The sequence below is a fragment of the Daphnia magna genome, linkage group LG1 (assembly GCF_020631705.1).
Source record: "Daphnia magna isolate NIES linkage group LG1, ASM2063170v1.1, whole genome shotgun sequence".
NCBI classification, from domain to species: domain Eukaryota; kingdom Metazoa; phylum Arthropoda; class Branchiopoda; order Diplostraca; family Daphniidae; genus Daphnia; species Daphnia magna.
The window spans coordinates 5,161,185-5,186,185 of NC_059182.1; the positions used below are offsets into that span (position 1 = coordinate 5,161,185).

At 41.2% G+C, this 25,001-nt stretch overlaps 3 protein-coding genes and 1 non-coding gene across 6 annotated transcripts; 2 read left to right on the plus strand and 2 right to left on the minus strand.

Moving 5' to 3' along the window:
• The first annotated feature begins 503 nt into the window (after positions 1-503).
• Positions 504-6,575, plus strand: LOC116923730 (GTPase-activating protein skywalker). Of its 3 annotated transcripts, none has more exons than XM_032930248.2 (12): positions 504-1,003; positions 1,978-2,428; positions 2,497-2,581; positions 2,651-2,839; positions 2,955-3,079; positions 3,158-3,268; positions 3,337-3,448; positions 3,524-3,825; positions 3,981-4,067; positions 4,459-4,617; positions 4,694-4,932; positions 5,016-6,575. In XM_032930248.2, exons 2-12 carry the CDS (start codon positions 2,030-2,032, stop codon positions 5,155-5,157), a joined length of 1,950 nt encoding a protein of 649 aa, XP_032786139.1. In that variant the 5' UTR covers positions 504-1,003; positions 1,978-2,029; the 3' UTR covers positions 5,158-6,575. The 3 variants fall into 3 exon arrangements, with proteins under 3 accessions (XP_032786139.1, XP_032786154.1, XP_032786148.1); XM_032930257.2 differs by lacking the exon at positions 504-1,003 and adding an exon at positions 1,074-1,580; XM_032930263.2 differs by lacking the exon at positions 3,981-4,067 and having other exon boundaries at positions 522-1,003.
• Trnaw-cca lies at positions 1,791-1,862 on the plus strand. The gene has a single exon. It is a non-coding gene; the product is annotated as a tRNA-Trp (tRNA).
• Positions 6,576-9,174: 2,599 nt separating the features above from the next.
• On the minus strand, positions 9,175-10,827 carry LOC123469377 (ubiquitin-associated domain-containing protein 2-like). The gene is made up of 6 exons (XM_045168223.1): positions 10,712-10,827; positions 10,489-10,638; positions 10,249-10,417; positions 9,948-10,175; positions 9,720-9,843; positions 9,175-9,615 (listed from the first exon to the last, which is right to left on the minus strand). The coding sequence occupies exons 1-6, from the start codon at positions 10,813-10,815 to the stop codon at positions 9,464-9,466; spliced, it is 927 nt and encodes a 308-aa protein (XP_045024158.1). The 5' UTR covers positions 10,816-10,827; the 3' UTR covers positions 9,175-9,463.
• A 2,810-nt stretch (positions 10,828-13,637) lies between these two features.
• LOC116923722 (ichor) lies at positions 13,638-16,308 on the minus strand. The gene has a single exon (XM_032930236.2). It carries the CDS (start codon positions 16,015-16,017, stop codon positions 14,053-14,055), a length of 1,965 nt encoding a protein of 654 aa, XP_032786127.1. The 5' UTR covers positions 16,018-16,308; the 3' UTR covers positions 13,638-14,052.
• Between the last annotated feature and the right edge of the window lie 8,693 nt (positions 16,309-25,001).

A 25,001-nucleotide genomic window follows, 5' to 3' on the forward strand; every position in this document is an offset into this window, starting at 1 on the left:
TTCACGTCCCCATATTCGTAAAGTCTGCCATTATACTGTGATGTGACGTCGTTTTTTATATTTGTTCACATAATTGTAAGCTTCGCTTTGAATATTTGGTCTGCCAAACCCGGAGAAAACAAATCACGGAGATTGAATTGTAGTTGATTTAACAACAGAGTCAAATCTGTTGAAACCATTCATAGAAGTAACCATAAACCTATAATCATATTCTTGAAGGTAAATATAGGAATTATTTTATTTGGTTCTATGTATCTAACTCTTCTTCTTTTTTTGCGATCAATAGTACTTCCTTTAGCCATGTCTGATGGCCGCACGTAGGCAAAAATATACCGGTTTTTCCTTTTTAAACGAAATTTCTATGAGGGAATTTCATGGGCACATTCCTGTTCCCAAATGAAACGTAGATATTAACCTATTGTTGGTTATTCATATTAGAAAAGTAAAAGTGACTAAGTTATCAGCTATCATATACGTAAAAGTTGACGACATCTACTAGCAAGCAAAAAGATGGTTTACATCGGTTTCAGCCTGAAAATCGATAATATTGCATGTTAACGTGAATCGTGATGTTTACGTCACTAGCAGACGACACGCCCGCTTGTCTAACGTTTTTTACATTGCTATATAGTGAGAGGGACAGTTCGTTCATATCCTTGGCAGCTTTCGGAGGAAAGTTCATAACAATTCGCTTTCTCACGCTTCTAGATCAGTGCAAAGTTACTTACGATTGCTATACAACCTGCCCGGCGCTTGCTTTCTGCTTCTTGAAATCGTTATCTTTAGTCATCTCATTTGGCATTGTTCTGCTGATTGAACTCTGACGTCTACTTGACGGAGAGCTGATTCTAAATAATCGACGACTCTTACCAATCCTGTCATATACCAGCAACTTCTGCCTGGTCTTTTAGGGTTACTGTCAAGTGGATTTGTATTTGGTTAGTGTAATTCCAACAGCAGCGTGTCTCTGATTAGAGTTTGGTGCTCGCCACAACTTCCATAGGTAAGCTTACAATGCTCTAGACAGATGCTGCATGAGCAGATTGAATCTAACCACCAAATATGCCTTTGAGCAAATATGGTTAGCGTTAAACTCTTTCAAATGCCCTTCTTGTTGCAAGTACAGCTTTTAGCAAGGTCTTAGAAACTCAGCCTCTGGTGTGCAGGCCTTCAGCCTTTCACTTTACGTGCTCTGCAATTGTATAGCCCATTTTGCAGCCAACCTTTTTTTTTTTTGCAAACAATCAACACACAGCATCTTACTCCTGTGTATGGCCAACCTATTCCGTTACATACTATATTGGGTATTTGGAAGTTTAAATTTATCACCAGATTCTTTGCAAGATAAAGTAAAACAACCAATTGCATTCATTGGTGTGGTAGTGATATACACACTCCACTTGTCTCTGCATCATGTGGTTATTTTAATGATAAACACTGGGATCTGGAGATAAGCCACCACTAAGAGCCTCAGTTTTTCTCCACGTGCGATTAGTCGGTAACTTGGTAGTAACCAGGTCAGTAAATATTTTGAAGTTCTCGTGCGCCATTGACGATAGCAGCATCTGCACGTACATTAGGTAACGTGATGTATGGAAATACTTTTAAATGAGTTTTCCCTGATATGTTTTTGCTTATGGTTTTTATCGGTAAAAAAGTAGCAAAAAAAGTTTAATTTAGTTAATATTCAGGGACAGAAATGGCATGTGTTACCGGTTCTTCGTCCTTATCGGGAAAAATAAAGAACAAGTGCATATTCAATTGTAATTGCGAAAACTGATGCAATGTAAGACTCCGTGGCGTAATGGTAGCGCGTCTGACTCCAGATCAGAAGGTTGCGTGTTCAAGTCACGTCGGGGTCACATTTTTTTTTTCTTTTTTCTAATTCAGTTCTATTTGCTTTATTCTCGTTTTTCTAGTTTAGTGGATAGGGATTTTTGATTTATTTTTCTTTTCATTTTTTTTTTTTATTTACAGACTTATCTACATTGACCCTTTTTTTCCACTGTCCCGCCATCGAAAATAGACGATGACGGGTGAAGTGGTAAGCTACTCGGGACCCGGTCCGGGAGACTCCAACTCTCATATTGTCGAGCCACCAATTGAAAATGATGCTGAGATAGGAAAGCAAAATTCCAGCCCGCCCTCATCTCCTCGGCGCTGTCCGTTCCAGCAATATGTTGATGCAGATAAATTGGGCCGTCTCAGCGGAACGTCCGTTCTCGATTCACCCGGAATAAGCTCCCTCGGACGGAGGTCCAATGGCAGAGCATCATTTATGGGAGTTAGAAAACGTTCACATTTGCATAATAAAACGGCCGAAGAGGTTGAACGAATCGTTCAAGCTGGCAAGATCCGCGAGCTAAAGAACTGCATTCGTTCTCACCAGTGGTTGCCGTTTGATTGCGTCCGCTCTCGGCTGTGGCAGGTAATTGAAACTGAAAGTTAAACATCTCGTTGAAGTAATTCCTGAGATTATCTTGATTTTGTTACTAGATCATTTCCAGCGTGCACGTGAAAGATAAGGCAACGATGGACTCGTTGTACTGGGACACAGTCAAACAAATTTACGGCACTCACGGTATGGATTATCTGCAAACAATCGCGCTAATCCATGAACAGTAATTCATTCTTATCTTGTTGCTTACAGATCTGGTCATTAAGACTGGTCCACTGCCGACTTTTGTCGAGCCTTCGTTCCAGATGTCTTACTATCTGAACGAAACGGGCATTCAGGTGGCTCGGCGTGTCGTCAACATCATATCATACTCGTGCCCCGATATCACGTACGCTCCCAGTTTATACCCCATCACTTGTCTCCTGCTCCACTATATGAGCGGTATCTCACTTCTTATTTTTATTCTTAATGGCGCTTCTGTTTCTATTTTTTTTTTAGCCTTTCTTGTTTATTTATTTACCTTTTGACGGGTTTTTTGTTTATTGTCGCTTTTTAGAGGAGGATTGCTACGCCTGCGTCTCACATATGGTGGCGTCGAAGAAAACAAAATTCATTACGCAAACAAAGTTGCACTTTGAAACGATCTGGAGAACGTCAATGATCTTGTGTCGGCGACACGCTGTAAAATTCTGCTAATTGCTACCATCCACCAAACAGACATGTCAATGTCGCTTTTTTTTCACTTTCTTTTTGTTTTAGAAATCCGCCGTCTCATACATTGCTAAACAAGCCGGAGAGAATAGCATTGTAGAGTCTATCCATCAGCAATGGCTGAATTGCATTTTCAAAGAATTGCCATTCCAGCATTTGGTATAAACGTATTTACGATTTAATTGGCACTTGTTCAAATCTTTAATTTTTTAATTGTTTCACAATAGGTGCGCGTGATGGATTGTTTCTTATTCGAGGGCCGTAAAGTCATGTACCGTGTCTGGATGGCCATTCTCCTTCTTTTCCATAGGCACCTGGCATCTCTTCCGCCCAACAACCGTAAACGAGATAGCTTTATTATGTTTTTCTTTTGATTGAAACGTTTAAATGCCTGCGTATTTCTAATATCCACAGGACCTGCATTGAACAAAGAGTCTGTCGTGGAGTCGACGTTGTTTGACTTCTGCCACAATTTGCCTTGCAGCCCCGAGAAGTTACTAAGAACTGCCTATGGAGTGCGGAATTTCAGTTCGTCCGAAATGGACCGACTATTCATCAAAACGGAGATGTATCTCAAATCGAAGGCGGCGGCTTCAGCATCGATGCCCAACAACAAGAACACCATGATCCACCGGTCGCGCTCCAGCGACGTCTTACCCACCAGCCAGTCGCAAGTGAACATCCAAATGATGTCCCACACGCTGACTATTCGTGAGGTAATTTCCCTTTCGTATTTCAACTGTCATTTTCTTTTAATTAGAATCATTTAATGCAGTGATTTCCGGTGTCAATGCTAACAATGTTTGTTGCCGATTTCTCTTGTCTTTCCTTCTCCCTTCATGTCAAACGGGTGGGATTCGGGGTTTGATAGGGTTCCAGGTCGCCTGGTCTTAGGTCTCGATCCTTGGGATTGTTCCCGATTCAGGGCGTTCGTTCTCATGCCGCCGACTACGATCGCGTGAGTCTCATTAACGTCGGTGGCTCGAATGTGTCACTCATTTTTTTTTCCCCCTCTTTATTTTTCCCGCCTATTAACCTGCAAGCAGAGTTGCCTGATGGATTTTGTTGGTTTGCTTGTCAGTTTTCGTTTTAGATAAACGATAACCGATCGTATTACTGCACCTCGCGTATGAAGAATTACTTATTGTTTTGTCGTTGGTTGATTATTAACCATAAACATTTTCTTTTTTTTCTTTCTGTTTTATTTAGTTGGTAATGTAATCTCGGTGAGTTATTGTGGCATTATCTTGTGTCGTCTTCGTCGTTTACTTTCGATTCCAATACCGAATTTTACTTACATTGATTTTATTTTATTTTTTCTGAACTTATTCCCTTCCTACGCCTCGTAGCTGCTGACGGTGTGGTCTTGGCTTCCGGTGAGGATCACCATGTATCAACCAGAGCTGTTGTACACAACCGAGGAGCACGGCTGCAGCATGACGACGTTCTTCAACCGAGTAGAACAACACGAACCCATTATCCTCATCGTCAAAACTACCACTGAAGAAGTAAAAAAAAAAATCTATGATTAAACACCTTGTATTTAATCCAATTAAAACATTTTTCTATTCGTCTTGTTATCAGGTATTCGGAGCCTATTGCTCAAGTCGGTGGGCAGAACGGAATTCGAAAGATTGCCACGGCGGTCGACAGGGATATTTTGGAACGGGCGAGACGTTTGTCTTCACCCTCGTACCTAATGAAATCAAATACCCTTGGGTTGGAATCAGCGCTACCTCTTCTGCTGAAGGCCCGTCTTGCGTACGACACGCGGCCGAACTCTTCATGGCATCCGACGGGCACATGGTTACTGTCGGTGGAGGGTAAGTCAAACATTTTCAAATTCCCTCCTTTTTTGTTGTTGAAAGATCAGTCGACTTAAAGACTTTTTTCAATGATGATGCAGAAAAGGTCAAGCTATCTGGATCGATGAAAACATTCGTTATGGCAAAACAGACATGTGCCTGACGTTCAACAATCCACCTTTAGCATCCACATCAGATTTTGAGATTAAAGTGCTTGAAGTTTACGGTTTTCAGAATGTCTAGTAGTTGAAACGAACGCAAACGACGTGAAACCAAATCGACTGGAGCACAGCCGTCATACGAAAACGGCCAGGCAAAAATCCTATCCTCTACCAATAGACAAAAAACAAAAAAAAATCTAGGTTCATTTCAACTATAATTAGCTTTTGTTTTTTGTTTTTTTTTTTTTTTTTTAAGTCAATTTATGTTTTTTCCTTTTCATTTTTGCAAGAGAACTAAACAAAAGCGTTCCATGTTCAAGCTTAGACTAGTCGTTGAACCCCTTGGCGTGTCAATCGTCGTCCCTCGCAATCAAAAACAAAACAAAAACAAGCAGGAATGTGTACTCTATTCATATAGAGGCTGTACTCGCGCGCGTATCTACTCCACTTCCTCCCTCCCCCCCAAAAAAAAATATTTGTTGCTGCTCTATCCGGTTTGGCTTTTGATTGTTTTTCTTTTCGCGTCTCGTTGCGTTCCCGATGTCTGCACGTGTTCTACTTAAACGGGAAAATTCGGCGAGTCCCACGATGTTCAGGTTTCACGCTCGCCAAGAAGAGGTGACTAGTCAACTTCAGCATGTTTAAATGGTACTGCTCTTACGGTCGTGAAATTGAATTTTTAAAAAGATCCCTACCCCCTACCGCCCTAAACAAAAAATTGGAAAACGAGTGTACCTTGAAGCTTTTTTGCGTAGCTCTTTTGTTTGACCATTTTCGAAACGAATTGTCATAAATAGCTAAAGAAAAAAGAATTGTTTTGCCCTGTCAGACGTATTTGTACATTCCGTGTGGTTCGAATCTCCCGCGTTTGTCTCTCCGAAATGTACGAATTAAAAGAAAGAGGAATGGGGCAGCTCAACCGACATGAAAGAGTCGATCAAAAATTAACGAATTGTCATCGGTGTACCAGCATTCATTTTCTCTGTTTTTCAATGCTTGAATTGGCAGTTTTTATTCCCCCCGTTTTGCTGGTGCTCGTATTTAATCAGAAAAGAAAACGATGCTGGATGACTAAACAAAGCTCCATATACTTAACGTTTGCCCTAATGCGTTGCATTTAATTACGAATGGCTGTAGGTTGTGCATATCTCTGTCCACATCATTTTGCTGTCGGTAATATTCTTAAAAGAATATGACTATTTAGAATAGAAGCGAGAAACAATAGCCGGCCAACACGATTCGTTTTTTTTTTTGTGTGTCTTATTATTTTTTATCCTTTTTTTTCCCCGATTACCTTTCGCTGTCGATTGTTATTTACATCGTTCGTCTCCATTATAAATTTAAAGTTTCGATCAACGATATGATTCTCTTCTATCCCGCTGCTACATGCCACCACTATTATATCGGTACTCTCTCTCTCTCCTTCTCTCTAAAAACAAAAAGCTTTTGTTACGTGTAACGTGTACCCGTGTATAAGTCAATAAAAAAAAAACACACACACGTTAAAATATTAAATTTAAGAATAAGTGCGGAATGTTTTGTGCGATTACTAAAAAAAAAAATTCGCGGTTTAGATTCTGGGGATTGGCCGACAGCAAAGACATGACAGTATCAACATTGTCAGAAATACCATCGACTTTTCTGTTTGTTCCCCTTCTTCAGATTCATGAAGAAAAAAAAAGTCGTGAATCCCGCAAGCGACTCGTCAATCCTGTCACATCCCTCGCGGCGTGATTGCGTTGCACTTTCTCTTGCAACTTTCCCGAGACAATCATTCTTTTATTCTTTTTCTTTTTGCTAACCACTACCACCATCCCTCAAGCTTCTTTGTAATCAATCAGACCCTCACCGAATCAGAAACCGACACGGACGGAAGAATAACAAACTGAAAATGCGCGATGTCAAAGAACTTTTGGGGGTTTTGCGGGGAAGGTTAACAACTTTGGATTACGTGAGTCAAAACGCTTGAATAGCCAAATTCATTGAAAAGAGCGGGGGGGGAGGTGGAATCAATCAACATTGAAGGCGATAAAAAAAATATTTCCTGAAAGCGCCGTCCGGAAATGAGACGTGAAAAAGGGTGTATAGCTATCGTGTTTTGTTTTTTTTATCGTTTCATTCACTTGAGATCTAGAATTTGAGTTTAACTACTTTCGGTTTGCTTCTAACAACACATAAACCGCGCATCTTTTAAAAACAGCTAGCGCCGTATGCAATATAACTATATTGACGATCGACGCTAATGTTAATGACTACTCTCCTGACCTACTTCTCTACATAATAGACGTACAGTAGGATGCGAGGGTGCTCGGCGTCTCTGATACTTGCATTATGCATTATAGACGTGCATGTTATGATTTGAAGCGTAAAAAAGGCGCAACAAAGCCGCAAGTTACTACACTAACAACCAGCAGTGAGCATAATAGCAATAAAAACATGGAAGAGAAATTGTTTTTGTCTGCGTATGTGTGTGTGTGTGTGCCTTTTATTTTGCAGCAGCAGCAGCAGCCGGAGGAATTGAGGACACGGTACCACGACGCACATACATCTGCGCCAAGCCGAAGACCTCCTCTACACATTCTATGCAGCCTCGCTGTTCTTTTTTTTTCCTTTTTACTGCAAGACATCACGATCTAGAAAAAAAAAAAAGTTTTCTCCTCTTTTTCGTGTTATGTTTAGCTCGCCCGTATTTATCTGGTTCTCTTTTTTCTGTTGTTTCGTCATGTACGGGTGGTGCTGTGACGAAACGCATTGGGGAAGATGAACCTTGCTGCACGAAGCGCAAGAAGGTTACGTTCCAGAGTCTCCCTATTTTTGCGGTACTGCTGTTTTTTTTTTTTTCGGGTTCTTATTACCACGAGTTATAATTGACCCAGTTTGACTCTCTTTTCTCTTTTTTTTTTTGTTTAATTTTCTTCTTGCTTCTGGCTAAACATTTACAGTCATCAAAAGTGACTCGCAAGTATTGTAGAAATGTTTAGAATTTTATTTTACGCCTAACATTCGGCCGGATGTCGTAACATTCGTCCGTTGAAAAGGTCGTCATTTGTTTCGAAAAAACAAAAAATGGAGAAATTAAATTTTTCCATTTGTCGTAAATGCACCACGTACAGCAATGAAGGCGAGAATTCAACTTTTATTATCATAGTCCACCTTCACTTGTGTGGTCATCCTTTTTTTTTTTTCGTTTGTTTTAGATTAGTATATTTGTTTTTCATTTCTTCTTAACAGTCATTTAGGTATATACGGAACTGCGGGGTACCGGGTACCCGTTAACCTAAATAAAATTACTGGTCATTCTTGATGACTAAACCGTTGGCCTTCTTTCTGTTTCATTTACTCATGAAAGAAAAGAAAAAAAGAAGAGCGACTCGACCCAGCGGCTAAAGCCGGAAATGTTTGTTATGAATGGGCTCTGTTATTTCCGTTTGGCCGGAATGCAGCCACCCAGGTCTATACGGTCTAATAAAAAATAGTTGCGTAAAGATCAAGAAAGCGAGTCCTTCATCATCCGAGATCATTCTGTTCTTTGGAGAAACAAAACAAACATTTTTTTTTCTCCGAGACTAGCGAACGATGAAAATCATCTCCCGTTGCTTTTAGTCGCCATGGAGCCGAAGTTTAACGGGACCGGTAAGTAACGAATTACCTCACTGCTCGTTCTTTTTTTTTTTTTTAGTGCATTGCTGAGCGTCTGTTTCGGTCGGTTGAAGTCGTTTGTGCCCTGGCCATTTTGGTCCCCGCGGCTCGACAGACTGAGACGTCTACTTCGATCATCGGCACCGTTGCAATCATAAATAGAAATAATTTTTGCGGTGATTGACGAGGGGAGGGCAAAGAAAGTGTCGGATTGTTCGTCATCATTCTTTTTTGGCTTCATTTTTTTTTTATTATTCTCGTTGCTGCGTGCAGCTGAAAACCCATTTTCCCGATGGCTCGAATCGGTGTCGAGGCGGAACTGAAGACTGCTCACCAACTGCTGGGCCAGACTCTAGCTGAGACGTCTCTACTGTTGTACACAAAAAAACACCGTGTTCCACTTCTCACTTCGATGCCAGACAAGGGGATTGTTTGGGGTTGGTATCGTAAGCTCTCGTAGTTTTGAACAAAAAGAAAAAAATCTTTTTATTTCATGTTTTTCATTTCTTTCCACCCTGTATACAGCAGTCACAACTCAAAAATTGACGACGCACACACGCACACACACACACACACAAACAGGAACAACAAAAAAAAAGTTCTTTATAAAGATTGAAACGATCCTCAATTTGGGATAAAGGTAACCGATTAAATGGACAAGAATAATAATGATTAAGGGCGGGGTTTGTAGACTGTCTAAGGGATGGGTGTGTGTCTGTTTTACCATTAACGTTCAATTGGGTATGATTTTATACATCATTCACGAGCAAGTTTGCGGCTGCTTCGACATTATTTCCTGTCGTTTGCAGGGCCCGCATGACACGGTCACGGCTAAAGCCCATACTCGTCAAAAAGGTCACGTTCTCCTCGGATGGTGGTACCCGATTGTTTGGTCGAGCTTCTAAAGAAAGAGAAAAACGCCCAAGAAAGAAAGGAAGAAAAGCATGGGTAGATTAAAAAAAAAGAAAACAAGAGAAAAAAAAAAATCTCTTCCTTTTTATATACCGTTCGGATTGAAAAGATTGGGAAAATCGTTGGCTCGCCGTCGCCGTGGGTGTCCGTTGGCACCTTGCTCACCCCACTGCATTTCGGGACCGACAAGACGCTCGGCATACCCTTGCCCCGTGTTCTGTGATAACAACAACAACACGTAAAGTCACGCTACGAAAAAAAAATGAATAATCGAAGACTGGCTGTGTGGGTTGGATAAAAAAAAAGAAAATTATTCATTGCCTGCCGAGGTGGTCCGTCTCGAGATCGTTGGAGTAGCATTTGATGCTCGAGCCTTTCCATCTGTTCCTGGCGTTGAATTTCCAATGTGGCACCCATTGGACCGTCTGCAGGTGGCGAAGAGGATAATAGCCGTCCAAGGGTCAGATTTGTCAATCGGGCTAACCAATCTGGTATTACTAGCCAGTCTTGGATTTTCAAAACATTCCACCTATACAGCAGCCCAGCAGCCTGTGTAAGTAAAAGTATGTCTGTCACGCCTCAAGCATCATGAAAGCGACCATGGAGAGGGGAAAACCCTTACAATGCTACAAAATGCTGCAACAGCCGTCGGGAAAGAGGTACTGCACACTTGTAGACCTACTAAATATGTTAGCGTTTTTCCTGTAATGGGTATCCCGAGGATATGCGTACGAGTCATTCTCGGAATATCACACAGGTATGGAACAAATAGCGGAAAGATCAATCCATACCTCAGAGAGAAAACAAAGAGCAAAAGATGAGATTCATGTTTAGCAGGGGAAAACTTTTTTAGCAGACTTACGGGCCAGGAGGAAGATGGCCATGGTGATACGAGCTCCATCCTGTGGATCTGATGAGCAAAATAAGTGGTACCTGCAGAGCAAGTGAAATCAGACTAGTAGCAAATAGGTGGGATGCAAATTTCTTGGAACCTAGTCTTCTTTCAAACACTCTAGATGTAAAAAAAAACATGAAAATTATGAATTTGAAATGCTTTTTTATTATTATGTAATGAATCAAATTACCTGAAGTAGTATATAAGTAATGCAGCACAAATTAAATCTTTTGTTTCGAGAAAGGCTGCTTGTGATGTAAACAACCTCCACACCTGTTTGCAATAAAACACCATTTAATGAAAAACTTTCACCTTCCACACATGCTGACTTTGAGCAGATGATGGAAGTACCCTCCCGACGTGAAAGTGTTTGGCAGTTGACATATGAGGTATACTCGCAGATGAGACAGAAGTGGGACATGGATGGCCGTGCAGGTGACGAACAATGCTCCCATCAGTCCTTTTGATACCGGAGCTCGGTCTGTAAAAAAAAAACAAAAAAACATATATATATTACACCTTAATGACGACTGTATAGCAAACGACCTTTTCTTTCAAATTAGAACGAAAACATCAACTGGAAAACAACTTACAGAATCCAGTCGTGGAATACTGGGAAACATAAGTGGCCATTCCGGAAGAGAATTTTGCTTTTCCGTTTTTCCGGTAGAAAGCTAGGGAAAAAAAATCTACAAAGAAGGGTTTATCAACAACTCATTGTAAACAAGAAAAGCACAAAGTGAAAATGTCGTCAGGAGAAGTGTGCAAGATGCGCGGATTGATGCACGGAATGAAAAAAAACTCGGCGCGCCAAGTTCGAAGGACGTAATTAACCTAATGATTTTTAGTTGTTGTGAAAATGAGGTCTTTTTGACGTGATTGATCATTTTGCTGATATAGAAATCTGGATTTTCGACTTAATAATTTTTTTTTTGCCTAGGAGCTTATACAGCAAGTAAAAAAAAAAAGAAAATACGAATAAATGAGGTCATTCACGAACAAGCCAACAGCAAACACCCGCTCGACGAGAACAAAAAAAAAAAAAAGGAGACCAAAGGTCTCGAGTTATAAACCTCCTCTTGACGATATATTTTCAACACGACTGCGCAAATTACGCACCACCTTGTCCGACCTTCCGGTACGTTTCACTCTTTGACTATCCGTCATCGCTACCGACAGCTACAACATAATTTTTTTCTCTCCTTTGACTTCTTCCGTGTCTTCTTTTTTTGTTCAACTGTCACGGCAATGATAACCATATGTTATGTATTATATTGTATATTTATCGAGCCCAATGGAGAGCAACAAACCATGAGCGCCCTAATTTTTTACGAGTTAGAAAGTTTCTCTTCCTCGACGTTGTGTGTTGTCAACCCATATAGACACACATGGCCCAAATACGGTTATCGGCCAGCCAACTGCTGGGCAAGTTGTATCACAATCGTTTTTATTATTATTATTTTTATTATTTGTCCGTTTGTCAATTATATTTGAATTTATTTAGGATGGATAAATGAAAAACCGTTGAACATCACACGCAATTTGGAAAAACAAAAATAAATCAAACAGGTACCAACATTTTTTTTTTTCTTTCTTTGTAAACGAAAAAAAAAATTATTTTTTTTTATTTCGAAAAAAAAAATACAATGTGTTATACAATATAAATCGATAATAACTCGCTTTTTTTCTTCGTGGGAGTGTGTGGGTGGGTGGTTTTCTTGAAGGGGAAGAGCCGCACAGAAAGAAATACACGAAAGTAAGGCAGCACCGATCTTATAGAATACGGGCGTTCAAAAAAAAATTATCGAAGAATTTAGAAGATAAAAAAAAAAAATGTGTGGATTATACAATGGGTCACATACACTGAAAAAGAAACTAAAAAGGGCCAGCCCCAGTTGTGTCGATTCCAATAAGAAAAACAGAAAGATTGGATAATTCTGGGCCAATTATTTTTGTTCCATTACTATTGTGTTATTGTTAATTTCGTTTTTCCGTTCACCAGAAGAAACTTTAATGAATTAATTTTGTTGGAAGTCGCCTAAATTTTGTTTGTCATAGAAAATTTGCAGATAAAAATAATAAAATAATCGAACGCAATCTTTTTCTTGTTTTTTGTTTTTTTCTTGTTCGTCGCATTCAACACAGTGACCAGTGCATATTACAAGTGCCGGTGATTACGAGAGAGAGAGAGAAAAAAAAGGCAGATAATATTTATATAATGTGTATAATATTTATAGAACACCATGAGGACGACGGGGGGACAATTTGGGACGAGGCGGCGAGAAAGCTTTTAACAGCACCATTACAATCAATATGCAAAAAGTAAAAAAAAAAAAAAAAATTATATATATTTTTTTAGTGCCGTATTTTGTATGTTTTATATAAATGGTTGCTCGATGTTGATAAGTCCTCCTGAGATGTGAAAGACGTTCAACTTCTGTATTTAATCTTTATCGCTTCAAAAATGAAAGGAACGCCGAAAAGACTCGTGCACGTATTTTTGCACGAGTGATCGCCAGCGAAATGGGGGAGGAAAAAATTAAGGGGAAATTGAGAAAAAGAAACAATAAGCATACAAACATACGCTCAATCAATCAGACCCACACCACAAAATGTTTCTCATTATTGTTTTGTTTTTCTTACTCTGTATATAATGTATATGCAAAATGAACATGTACACAGGGAAAAAAACAAACAAACAAACACACGATTTAATAGCATAGAAAAGAAAATTATTAGAGGGGAAAATTGTGTGGATATAATTTTGTTTTTTTCTTTTCTTTAAGGGCAAGAAAAAGAAAATGTGACAGCACCGAGAGAGCAGACGAGAATCCTTCCGGTGTGTGGCGGGGGGTAGATGGTGGAATACAATTTCTGGTATTTTTAGTATTATTTCACTGTTTTTTCTTTCTGTCTTTTAACCATATAATTCCAATTCGTTGTAATCAAATTTTGTGTGTCACAATTTTTTTGTCATCTTGTATGTTTTGTTTTTTTTGGTTACAGAAAATTCTAAAGGAAACCGAATATGTTGTATAAGAAGAGAATTGGGAGCAAAAGGAAGTGACACGTGTCGTAAAAAAGTAAATAAATTAAATGGTTTTCTTTTTTTTTCCTTTTTCATCGAACCAGAATTGATTTTTTTTTTCTTGTTCTCAACGTTTTTCAGGAATGATACATTCAAAAAAAGTTGTCACTAACACTACCACAAAATTTCATGAGTGTTGGTAAGTTTTCTATCTTTTTTTGGAACCGGGAAGCCTGATTTTGACAGAGTTGGTCTCTGCATCCTGGTGACATGCACCACATCCCAAGAATAATCGTCACAGTGCTCATCGTATAAGAAAGAGGAGGATATATATATCTCTGGGAAGGAAATAATAAGGAAAAAAAAAATGAAGAAACAAAAAGGTTTTATAATCTCTTTCAATGCCTGATGATTCTGGATGAATAATGTTCGATTGCTATACAAATTTTTTTTAGTTACTCAATTTTTTTTTTATCCTCGTCTAAATTGAAAAAAAATATAGGTCAGTCTCTAGTGATTCGTTTGTGAATCTGCATGTGCTTCAACAGGTGGGCCTTTTGACGAAACGCCTTGGCGCAGGCATCGCACTTGAACGGCTTTTCTCCGGTGTGAGTGCGAAGGTGGACTTTGATGTTGGATTTGTTAAGGAAGCCCCGATTGCAAATGTTGCACCGGTGGACAGGTTTCTCCTTGCCAGATCCGTCTGTCGTCATCACGGTCGTCATCTTGGCTTTACCCGAGCGATTCTTGTGTTTGGATCGACCACTCGAGCCGCCACCTCCACCGCCACTACCTCCACCGCTCATCGGATCGTCGAGATCGCTTAAATCTTTATTATTGTATCCGCTACTGCTGCTCTTGACGGCCGTCGAACGACGGGCAGTGGCAGGATAGCTGCTCGAATGACACCCGCTCGAGTCGCCCCCTCCGCCGAGGTGAGGCAACTGCGACGTCGTCACGTGGTTCAGAGTGGGACCCGTGTGGAAGGTGGTGTGTGGCAGTTGTTGCAGCTCCTTGTTGGACGATCCGGCCATGGAACAGGACACAAATCCACCCATGGGTCCATTACCTCCATTGCTGCTGTTGTTCAGGTTGGGTTCTCGGCCGGCCGTCAACCGTCGCTGCAGCAGAGGCATATCCATGGAGGGCTCACTTTTCACGGAGAGATTGTTCTGGCCACCTCCTGCGGAAGGATCTTGACTCATGTGAGCCAAGGCTACGCTTCCGGCTGCCGCCGCCCCTTGACTCAGCAACGCCTGTAGCGTCGAACTGACACTACAGCTACTGTTGTGTGGCTGCTGTTGCGGCTGTAAGGAGCTCATAGGCGGAAGCTGAGACGGATGGGCGAAGGCAGGACTGACGGAAGACAATGACGAATGCGACGTGCCTGACGTGACGGAAGACGCTGGACTCTCCAGCATGGGCTCGTGCTTGTAGACAGTGGAACAAGCGCTCTCGATCCAGGCGTCGATGTCTGCCCAGGGGTCGCGGATATCCGGACCCAAGCTTTCGACTCCGCCGAGACCTACGCCCGCCACGTTGCTCACTCCTCCGCCGCCCATTCCGCCGCCGCCGACACCGACGCCACCTGTTGACGCTGAAGCCGATGCCACCGTGCTGTCGGCGATGGCGTTTCCGATGATGGCGGCGATGTCGTCGATTTCGGGGTTCATCAAATAGTCGGCCATACTTTCAGCCTTGACTACACCGACGCTGACCAGGCCGTTGACCAACGTCGTCGTCGAGACCGGCTCGCCACTACCTCCACTGCCGTAGTAGCTGAGGTTGCCCGAATTGTTGTTGTTATTGCTGGTGTTGTTGTTGTTATTATTATTATTGTTGTTGTTGTTATTATTGTTGTTGTTGTTGTTGCCAGACGGGCTGGCTTTGTACAGGTTGAGGTTAATGTCTAGGATGGTACGCGTTCCTCCGCCGCCCATGTGATGATGGTGACTGGATCCGGAACTGTTTAAAGAGCCGTCCAGGGAGAGACTGTTGCCGCCGCCATTGTTGCCACTTCCGTATTCGAAAGGCGGCAGGGCGAGTGGTTTCAGTTCGGCGAAGCTGTGACCCCCACCCGGACCGGGTCCGGGCGTCGTCGGCGTCGTCAGAACTGTGGCGCCGGACAGGAGGAGTCCGTCGAGGTTGTCCAGCGACAGCAACGTGGCTTTGTTGCTCTGGTTGATTGGACCACCCGAGCCTGAGAGGGCGCTGCCTCCACCGCAATTTAACATACTACCCGAACTACTTCCGGCCATGCTGTGGTGACCGCTCCCTCCGCCAGAGAGGCTGCTGTTGTGGTGGTGCAGGTGATCGTGCAAACTGCTGCCCGTCGTCGAGTCGGCCATGTCGCACGAATTGAATTTGCCGTTGAGAAGGTCGTCGTCGTCGTCGGCTCCTACACCGCCAGCGCAGCCCCACGACAGGATCGAATCGACCGGAACAGGTACGGGGGGTTCCAGCTTCATGGTAGTGGTGGTGGTGGTAGAACTGTTGCCACTACTGCCCAATGACCAACAAACGGATGGTAGCGGTGGTAGTAGTGGTGGGGCTCCTGATGAACTCGCCGTCGTAACAGAATTGTTTTCTTTGAATAGTTTTTTTTGTTTTTTTTCGGCTGGTGTAGGGATTTCTTTAGTTTGTTTTTTTTCTTCTAAAACTGAGATGTAGGACACTCACAAAAGCACGCACAGGGAAGCAGGGCAACAATCACTTCCCGTTTGAATATTTAAATTTGGTGTAATTATTTTCTAGAGGAACGAAATTAGCTACAGCAACGCCGGATGGCTGGCGGAGCTGCTGGACAACACTGGGCCACCTTCATAATCACGGGCGGCGGATCAGAATCAATAATGACGCACATGGAGTTGAAATGATGGCCAAGAAATTCGTGTCAACGCCTCCAGTCAAAACCTGCACATACAAAAAATGACGTAAATTCCGTTAATTCAATTTTTAGCAAAAGAACAAAAACAAAAACGTCTTAAATATACGAATTAGGAGGACGACGACGAGAGAAGCAAAAGGCAGGTGGATAGTCGCAGAAGTTGTTTAAAGAAATGAAAAACAACGTGATGTGCGAAAATGTAGGTCGCGTATTCATCCGCCTGTGACGGATGGAGGAGGACGTCCCATTTTGCTTGTCCACATTTTTAAAAGGAAAATGTAAAAAAAAAAAAAAGGACTCCACGTTTCCCACCCGTCCTCTTACACACACACGCACCAAAAAAAAAAAAAACCAACAAGAAAACGTGTGTGCGAACGAGAGAGCGAGAGACTTTCTTCCTGGGCACTCGACCAACATCGTCCTTGCTGCAGGTGTGTACGTATGTTGTGTGTAGAGAGATACTCCACTATACGACGACTACTACAAGTTACTACTAATCTAGCCTGAAGACATTTAAACAGGTCCATATGTGTTGTGTGTTTCTAGGTAGAAAACAAGACACACACACACACTCGAATGGGAGGAAAGTAGGACTCCACCTCCAGGTGTGGCTTTGCTCAGTTTAAAGAAGAAGAAGGGTCCATCCGACAGGTTATTTCTCTTCATATTATTTCCCTTTTTCTTTTTTTTTAAATTTCAAGTAGTAGTAGTAGTAGTAGTAGTAGTAGTGGTAGTTCATTTCTGGTTTTTTTGTGTGTGCGTGACGGGACGGGACCCAAATGAGACAACAGCAACAACCCAGATTTAAATGTTTGGTACGATAACAGAAAACAAAGAACCGGACTGAAAGAAGTTCCTATTGGACACGTACTCACGAGAGCGAAACGATCAAAGTTGATTGGGAATTTTTTTATTCTTTTTCAAAACATGAATATTCCGTTATCGTTTTTTTTTTTTTGTATGTCGTCCGTCGTCGTAGAGTCGATTTTCCAGGTTCGACTCGATAGTTTCAGGTTTTTTTTTTTTTAAGGAGGAGGAGGAGAGGGAGACACCGAGAGGGTGGAAGGATTTGGCAATTGAGGTCAACTCCGACAAACCGGGAAGTGGGTCACAACCAGCAAACCAGAGAGAGAGAGAGAGAGAGAAAAAAAAGAAGCCGTGCGCGCTCTCCCTGCCTTTCGGGCAACGCGCGTCACGAAAACGGACCAACCGGAGCTCACTCCTCCCACCTTTCCTCCTTTTTCTTGTGGGCATAGGAATGGGGATGGGGGGAGGAGGAATTATTTTTATTTATTTATTTCTTGTTTTTTTTTTTGTTTTTTTTAATTCATCACACGGGGCAGGTATACGACCATAGATGGGGGAACCGTTATATTATTAGTACACGTCCGTTTGTTTATTTATTTTGTGTCTCCTTCCTTTTTCCTTCTTCCTAAGAAAAAAAAAGGAAGAAATAGAGATCCGTGTCTGGACGTTGTCGAGTCGCCATATTTATTACCGCTGATAGTTAATATACGTCCTTCCAAAATGCAATGCGTCCAACGACTGACATACTACGTGTCTTAAACACACACACACACATCGAAAATAGATTTTTTTTTTGGTGGGGGGTCTTGCTTAAGACATTCCTTTTGCGAAATGGAATCACTTTTTTTTTTGCCCGCGCACGCATGTCCTCAATTTTTTTTCTTCCATTATGTTATCTCTCTCCAAAAATTAAAATTGGCGAAGTAAAAAAAAAAAAAATGGAGAAAACGGAAGGATAATGGAGACTAGAATTTCCAGTTTCCTATTTCCTTCCTCTTCAATCAAAATGTTGAATTTTTTTTTTTTTCAAAATCCGATCTTCCGGTCGTATTGCGAAAGAAAAGTGGAACGCACGCGCAAACAAAAGACGTTGCCGAATAACTTTTTCTATTCGTTGTCTTCATACGCGCACGTCCATCACGTTTTTTCAGTCTTATCCTCCTCCTTATATTGGCCTCATTTTTTTTTTCATTCCAAGCGTTCGGACAATTGTTGCCCAGTCATGTTTAAACATGTTTTTTTTTTTTCTTTCCTTCTTCTTCCAAGTCACGTGATTTTTTTTCTTTTCTTTTCTAGATACAACACGCAGCAGAGCGATGCGCATCGTCATCGTCTGGCTGGTTTAATTGTCCGAACACACGCCCACAGAAAGAGAGAGAACTGCGCCCGGAGCGATCAGTTGTGCTGCGCATCAAACGCACGAACAAGAACGACGAAGGAGGAGCTCACGCACCACCCCTTTTGCCAGCCCACCTCTTCTGTTGTGAGTACCTTTTTTTATTTTTGCCCGTGGTGAAAATGTAGGCCAAAGCGTTGTGCAGTTCGTTGCACTTTTGCTTTCCTCTTCTTACTGCTACTATATACTTCTTTTTCCGTCTCTTTCTCTTCTCCTCGTGTACGCCCTGGTTCTTTTTTTTTTTTTCCTCCATTTTTTTATGATTATTATTATCTCTTTCAACGTCGTTCGTTCGCTCGCTGAAAATTTCGCTTTGCGGTTTGTTTTTTTTTTTTTTTCGGCAAAAAACATTTTCTCTTTTTTTCATCTTCGTACCGTAGACGAGCCGATAGACATTTTGGCTTGAAAATTCTAGTTGTTAGGGCTTTTTTTTTTGTTTTGTTTTGTTTGCCTTTTTTGAATAATTAGGAAATTCAAAAATAAAGGGAAACAGCGCAGAAAATATTTGAGGATTGCTTCTCGCTTATTTCGGTTTTCAAAAGAAGGGGGAAATGCTAAAATGTAGGTCACCAACGTTTCGACAGCACGTCGAACTTGGGCTGTAAATTACAAGCCCAACTTCCGCCGTCTCTTGTCTCTCAATCTGTGTCCGGAATTGCGTAAGACATTTTTTTTTTTTTTACCCCTCCCCCCTCCCGATCAAACATTGAAAATCATAACGGTAAAAAAATCAAAAAAAATCGGAGATTTCTTGTTTAAAGAGAAATCTTGTCCATGATGGAGGATAATGTACAAATACGTTTTAAAAAAAAAGGGGGGGGGGAATCAACTGCGAGCTGGACCGGAAATTTCTTTAAAAAATGTCTATGACTATGACTCGTCTTTTTTTTATATATTTTGGCTGCGTGTGTGTGTCAGTTGGGTGTGTGTGTGTGTGTGTGTATCTTTAGTCAGCCAAGAGCTTAAGAGAGATTGCACCACACACCGGTGGTTGTGAGAATGAAAAGAAAGAAAGAAGAAGAAGACCGAAAAGTAGGTCAACTTCCTCTACTACAAGACACACACACCAGTCCTCCTGTGTGTGTGTGTGTGTGTGTTACGTTGCGCAACAACCGACACACACGCGCTGGATCTTAGAAGCTCTAGGGCTTTTTTTTTTTTTTCAAATTTCTTCTTAGCACGTCCCAACATTTTGTTCTTCTCCCTACAAAAAAATTATTATCATTTTTTTCTTTTCTTTTAAGTTTCCCCAACGTCTCTCGTGTCCACATCCGGCCACTGAATTGGGCGCGTTCAAATCTCCTCGTTAAATCGCCGTTTTGCGTACACACATCAAAAGAAGGGACTCACGCTCCAATACCGCGGTTCGATAATGGCCCGAACTAATCGTTAGATGACGATTCTATTGTTTGGAATGCAAGTAGAACACAAAGAAAGAGACCCCCCCTTCCCCTGAAAAATAAAATTTAACAAAAATAACACGGCTCCTCCTCCTCCGTGAGCTAAAAGAATCTTGTGGTCTCCTCTGCACTGTGGCAAAAAAATCAAGTGGAAGTAGAGAAAAAAAAGAGAGAGAGAACGAAAAGTAGGTTAGGCCCAAGAGGCACTGAAAGAAGAAAAAAAAACCAACTGGCTGGGACCCACAGAAGTTGTACACACGTACAACTACTACACCCAACGGGGGTAGGAGGAAGAAGAAGGAGGGAAAAAGAAAAAAAAGGTAGGCCGTGTCCCACATTTCCACTCCTTCTTTTATTTAATGTACACACACACACACACACGGTACTATTTCTTTTAGGACATTTTGCTGCGTGTGTCTGCGGGGGGAAACGAGAGAGAGACACACACACACACACACACAAAAAAAAATTGGTTTTCGTTCCATTTTGTGCTTTTCCGTGCGCAAGTCGGAAATGAGTCGGAAGAAAAAAAATTCCGCTACCCAGCTGATCACGCAGATATTTTTTTTTTTTTTCTTTCTTTCTCTATTTGGCCAGATGTACAACACACGACATTTTTAAATAAATAAAAAAAAAGGGGAGGGGGGGGGCTGGACCTTATAACCCGGAAATCAACGACACACATAAGGTAGAATAGAGAGGGTGATGAGGGGGTTCTTCTAAGGGGTTGGCATGGCAACCGTGAAAATGAGGTTAAGATATATACGCCAGGTACGTTCCTCGAGGTTGACCCCCCCTCCTTAAAAAAAGTGGGGGGGATCTTCTCCCTCCTCCCACTTTTTTTTTTTTTAATTTACCGCTAATCAGAATGAAATCAAAGTTATCCATCCAACATGAACGATGCGCTCTTCTGCCGCTCACCTGGAATTTTCCCATTCGAAAAATTACAAGCGCCTAATTATTCAAGAACGACAACCATTTTCAATCGCGGCCAGAATAAGAAATGCCGCGTACGTTGTGTCGAAAAGAAACAACAACAAAAAGGGGGACAACGAGAAGAAGAATCTGGTTTTTATTTGATTGCGTCAAGTATTCGTATGTTGTCTTTGCTAGTTCTCTCTCTCTCTCTCTGGAACAGCAAGTTTTTTTTTGTTTCTTTCCCCTTCTGGTATATTAGTCAAGTAAGGCTAGTTGTATGTTATAGCTGCTAGGCAAGCTAGCAAGCTAGCAAGCGCAGCCAAAAAAAGAAAATGAGGTCAGTCGCCCGCCGCCCGACTTCATGCCGGGGCTCTCTCATATTCAGCTTGTATACAGTAAGGAAGAAGAAGAAGAAGGTGGGTCGCTTGAAGGAACGGGGCGGAAAGGTGGAAGAAGTCAATTCGGTTGGGCTCATTTCTGGATCTGACTCTCTTTTTTTACAATTTATTTTATTTTATTTGTAATTGTTATTGGGATAAGAAAAGAAAGAATCAGGTGCGCATAAGAAGTTAGATTGCATTTCTCTTGATTGGAGAGAAATGCTAAATATTGGTGCGAAGTAGAAAATTTAAAAAAATGGAAGAGAGAAATTTGAACGAACGACTTACCGGAAAAAAAAAATTAACATAAAATTCCTTTCGAAGTACGAAAAAAAAAATTTTTGTTGAAGTTCATCTGATGGATGTAATCCGTAAATGAAAAGGAGGGCACAATGCACACACTGTTGTTGTTCCTGGTAACACGCGAGATGCACTTAATCCGTGAAACAATTGAATCTTTAAACGGAAATTGCGCGCGCACAAATCACTTCCTCTTTAATTCTTATCATTCAAACTCTAAAATTGCAGTTCAAAAAGATTTCGCGTTCAATTCGAATAACGTCTATCTGCGCACACCCGTTTGCGTTTCTCTCTACTTGAGGTTATACCTCCGGTCCGCACCAGAGGATCGCGACGTTACAACCGTCCGTCAGACAGGTGTCGAAGATACTGAGCCTGGTCGTTGCTTCTTCTTCCTCCACCAGCCCCTACCGTTTCTCCCCCCGCCCCACCACAACATCACACACACACACACACACAAAAAACGTATACAAAACTGGGAGAGCTGGGTGGAGGACCACCCTCTCACTGAGGAAACTGGGAGAGAGAAAAAAAAAAAAAATAATAAAATAAAAAGGCAGTTCTCCGCAAGAAAGAAAAGGAGAACCTGAGCGAGTTGAGCAAAGAAGAAGAAAAAAAAAAAGTACACTGCCCGTCAACGGCTTAGCAAAGCGGCTTGATTCGTGGCCGAGACTTTCGTGAGCTCCTCCTCCGCCAGTCCGCCTGCACCTCCTCCCGCACGATAAAAGAAAAAGAAAGAAAATAAACCGCACAAGCGTCGTCCGATATTACAGAACAAGACAGGAGCTACCGGTCTTGGTTTTTTTGTTTTATTTCTGCTTGTACGCCTCGATTGTAAATGAGGCTAACTCTACACGACGCACAGCATCAGAAAGGAGCCCATGATACGAGTCTTTTTGTGTGTGTGTGTGTGTGTTTAAATTTTGTATACGGTCGACCTTAATCGGACAAGTTCCCGACCACGCAATTACGCTTCAAAGTTTTGTTACGAATTATGGTTTATTTAATCATTTGTGTGTGTGTGTGGATGGAAACGTTTTCCAAATCCGGATATTGAGGAATCCGCAAATATTTTTGACGCCATCAATTTTTTTTTGTCCTTTTTTTTAATTAGACATAAAATAAATAGGGGCTGTTCTCGCTGGAGAAGAAGAAGAAGAAGAAGAAAAAAAGATGTTTTGAAATTGATGAAAATGAGGGCAGTGTGGTTATGTGTATAGTGACCGAAATGAGCGACCCTGTCACCACATCACATTGACCTCCATATCACATCGATGTGACGGCTGGTATCCACCGGAGCGCATATGGCAGACGGATTGAGATCGACAAGAAGAAGGGCGCAGGAATCCCCGTATCCTTCCATGTTTTAAAACACACACACACACAAAATATATAAGCTTATTTATGCAGCCCACCCCACCCCACCAGTGATTTTTCATTATTCAGCCTATTTTCATTTCCTTGACGATTCGAAATGAATTTTTTTTTTAAATTCATCAGTACATTGTAATAATAGTCATGATGAGCGTTTATTAGGAAGGACTGTGAAAAAACAGATGCGCTCCGTCGGAGAAAATCATAAAAAAATATACACACACACTCACACACGCAAAGATCCAAATTTGTGGAGAATCGGGGTCACCCTGAAATACGCGCGCGCGTGAAAGAATAAAAGAAGAAGAAGAAGAAAAAACCGGGCGGATTTGTTTTGTTTTTTTTTCTTTTCTTCTTTTTCCAAAGTGTGTCACGCATTTTTATGCATTTCCCAACAGCGACACAACAAACGGACACGCTGCAGGGAATTTACACGAATCTAGAGGCTGAATGCAAAAAGAAAAACCAAATGTCATCGAGTCCGAAACTGACGATTTTTCCTTTTTTTTTTTTTTTTTTCACAGAGCAAACCCCAAATGAAAGAAAGAAATTACAAATCAATTTGAATGCGGTCCCGTTATTTATTCCATTATTTTGCATATTGAAAAGAAGCCACGCACAACTGCTTTATTCGATCGGCTATTATGTCTAGAAGGAATCTGCATAGAAGACGTCTTGCGTCATTATTTCGATAAAAAAAAAATAACAATAATTTAAAAAAATCCTTGTTTTGATTATTCCAACAATTTTGTTGTTGTTGATTGGTGTTAGTGGCATAGTAATAGTAGTGGTAGAAGGACCGGTATTATTACATCGTTTAACAGCACTTGTTTTGTTCTCAATTCTTTCAACTTGCAAAGAGTTGCTCAATTCCTTCTTCATTGGCTAGTCGTTGGGCCAAAATAGTATTGAAATTTGGTAACTACAATTATGACGACACATCCGTCTTGTGTATATTTCATTCTTTTTCTCTTTCAAATGGAAACTAATCTTTTATTTATTCTCGCCACAATTGGGATCTCCCGCCAGGTCCACTCTCAAAGAAGGAACACACCATAAGAGCTGGTGTCTCTCTCTCTCTCTCTCTATGTATATATATATATAAATAAATAGGAGGGAATGGAATATAAAAAAAAAAAAAAAAACAGGCCACTGACCTACATTTTTTGGGTTTGTGTGTTCCCTACCAACCCAGACTATGGATGCGCGCGGGGCGAGAATGGGTGCACGCCGGCAACGGTTTCTTCTCTTCTTCCCTTTATTTTTTTATTTTGCTTACGCATGTATGTACAAAGCCACAACTGTATACAGTCGTCTGTAAAAAATGTATTCCACCTGGTGGTTGGTTACCGGTTCCCTTTTTTTTCTTCATATTATTATTAGCTTTTCTACTATATAGACCAAGTTATTCTTTAATTGGTTATCTCTATCACCACATGTAATTTAAATGTACTAGAATAATTTCAAATAATTATTCGTTTTTTTTTTTTCATTAAAAAAAATGGTTTGAAATTTCAGAGGAAACGACATAATATTTTATCGTTTGTTTCGAAACCGTATCTGAAAAACAAAACAAAATTGTATTAGGTGCGGGCGCCATTCTTGTGGAAACACAAGTAATAATGATAATAATAAAAAAAAAAAAGGTTAACACAGAAAAAAAGAAGAAGAAGGTTGGCGATTGGGAGCATGACGGTTCTGGCATTGACGTCACCGGCCATCTTCTTCTTCTCGTTTTTCTTGTTACGATGAGATAATCATATAAAACTGAATAACTCGAATACCCTATAACAGTTTTTGTAGGGCGCGATAAGCCACTCGTCTCTTATCCCGTACACCTGATTGTGAAATCCTTGTGAAGAATTTGATTCTCTTTATTTCATTTGGCTTTAGATTTCACCTCAATAAAAACCAAACCCGGAACGACAAAGTCAGCGATGGAACCTTGAGACATCCGCAAGGCAAAATCAGTGCGATTAACTTGCTAAAT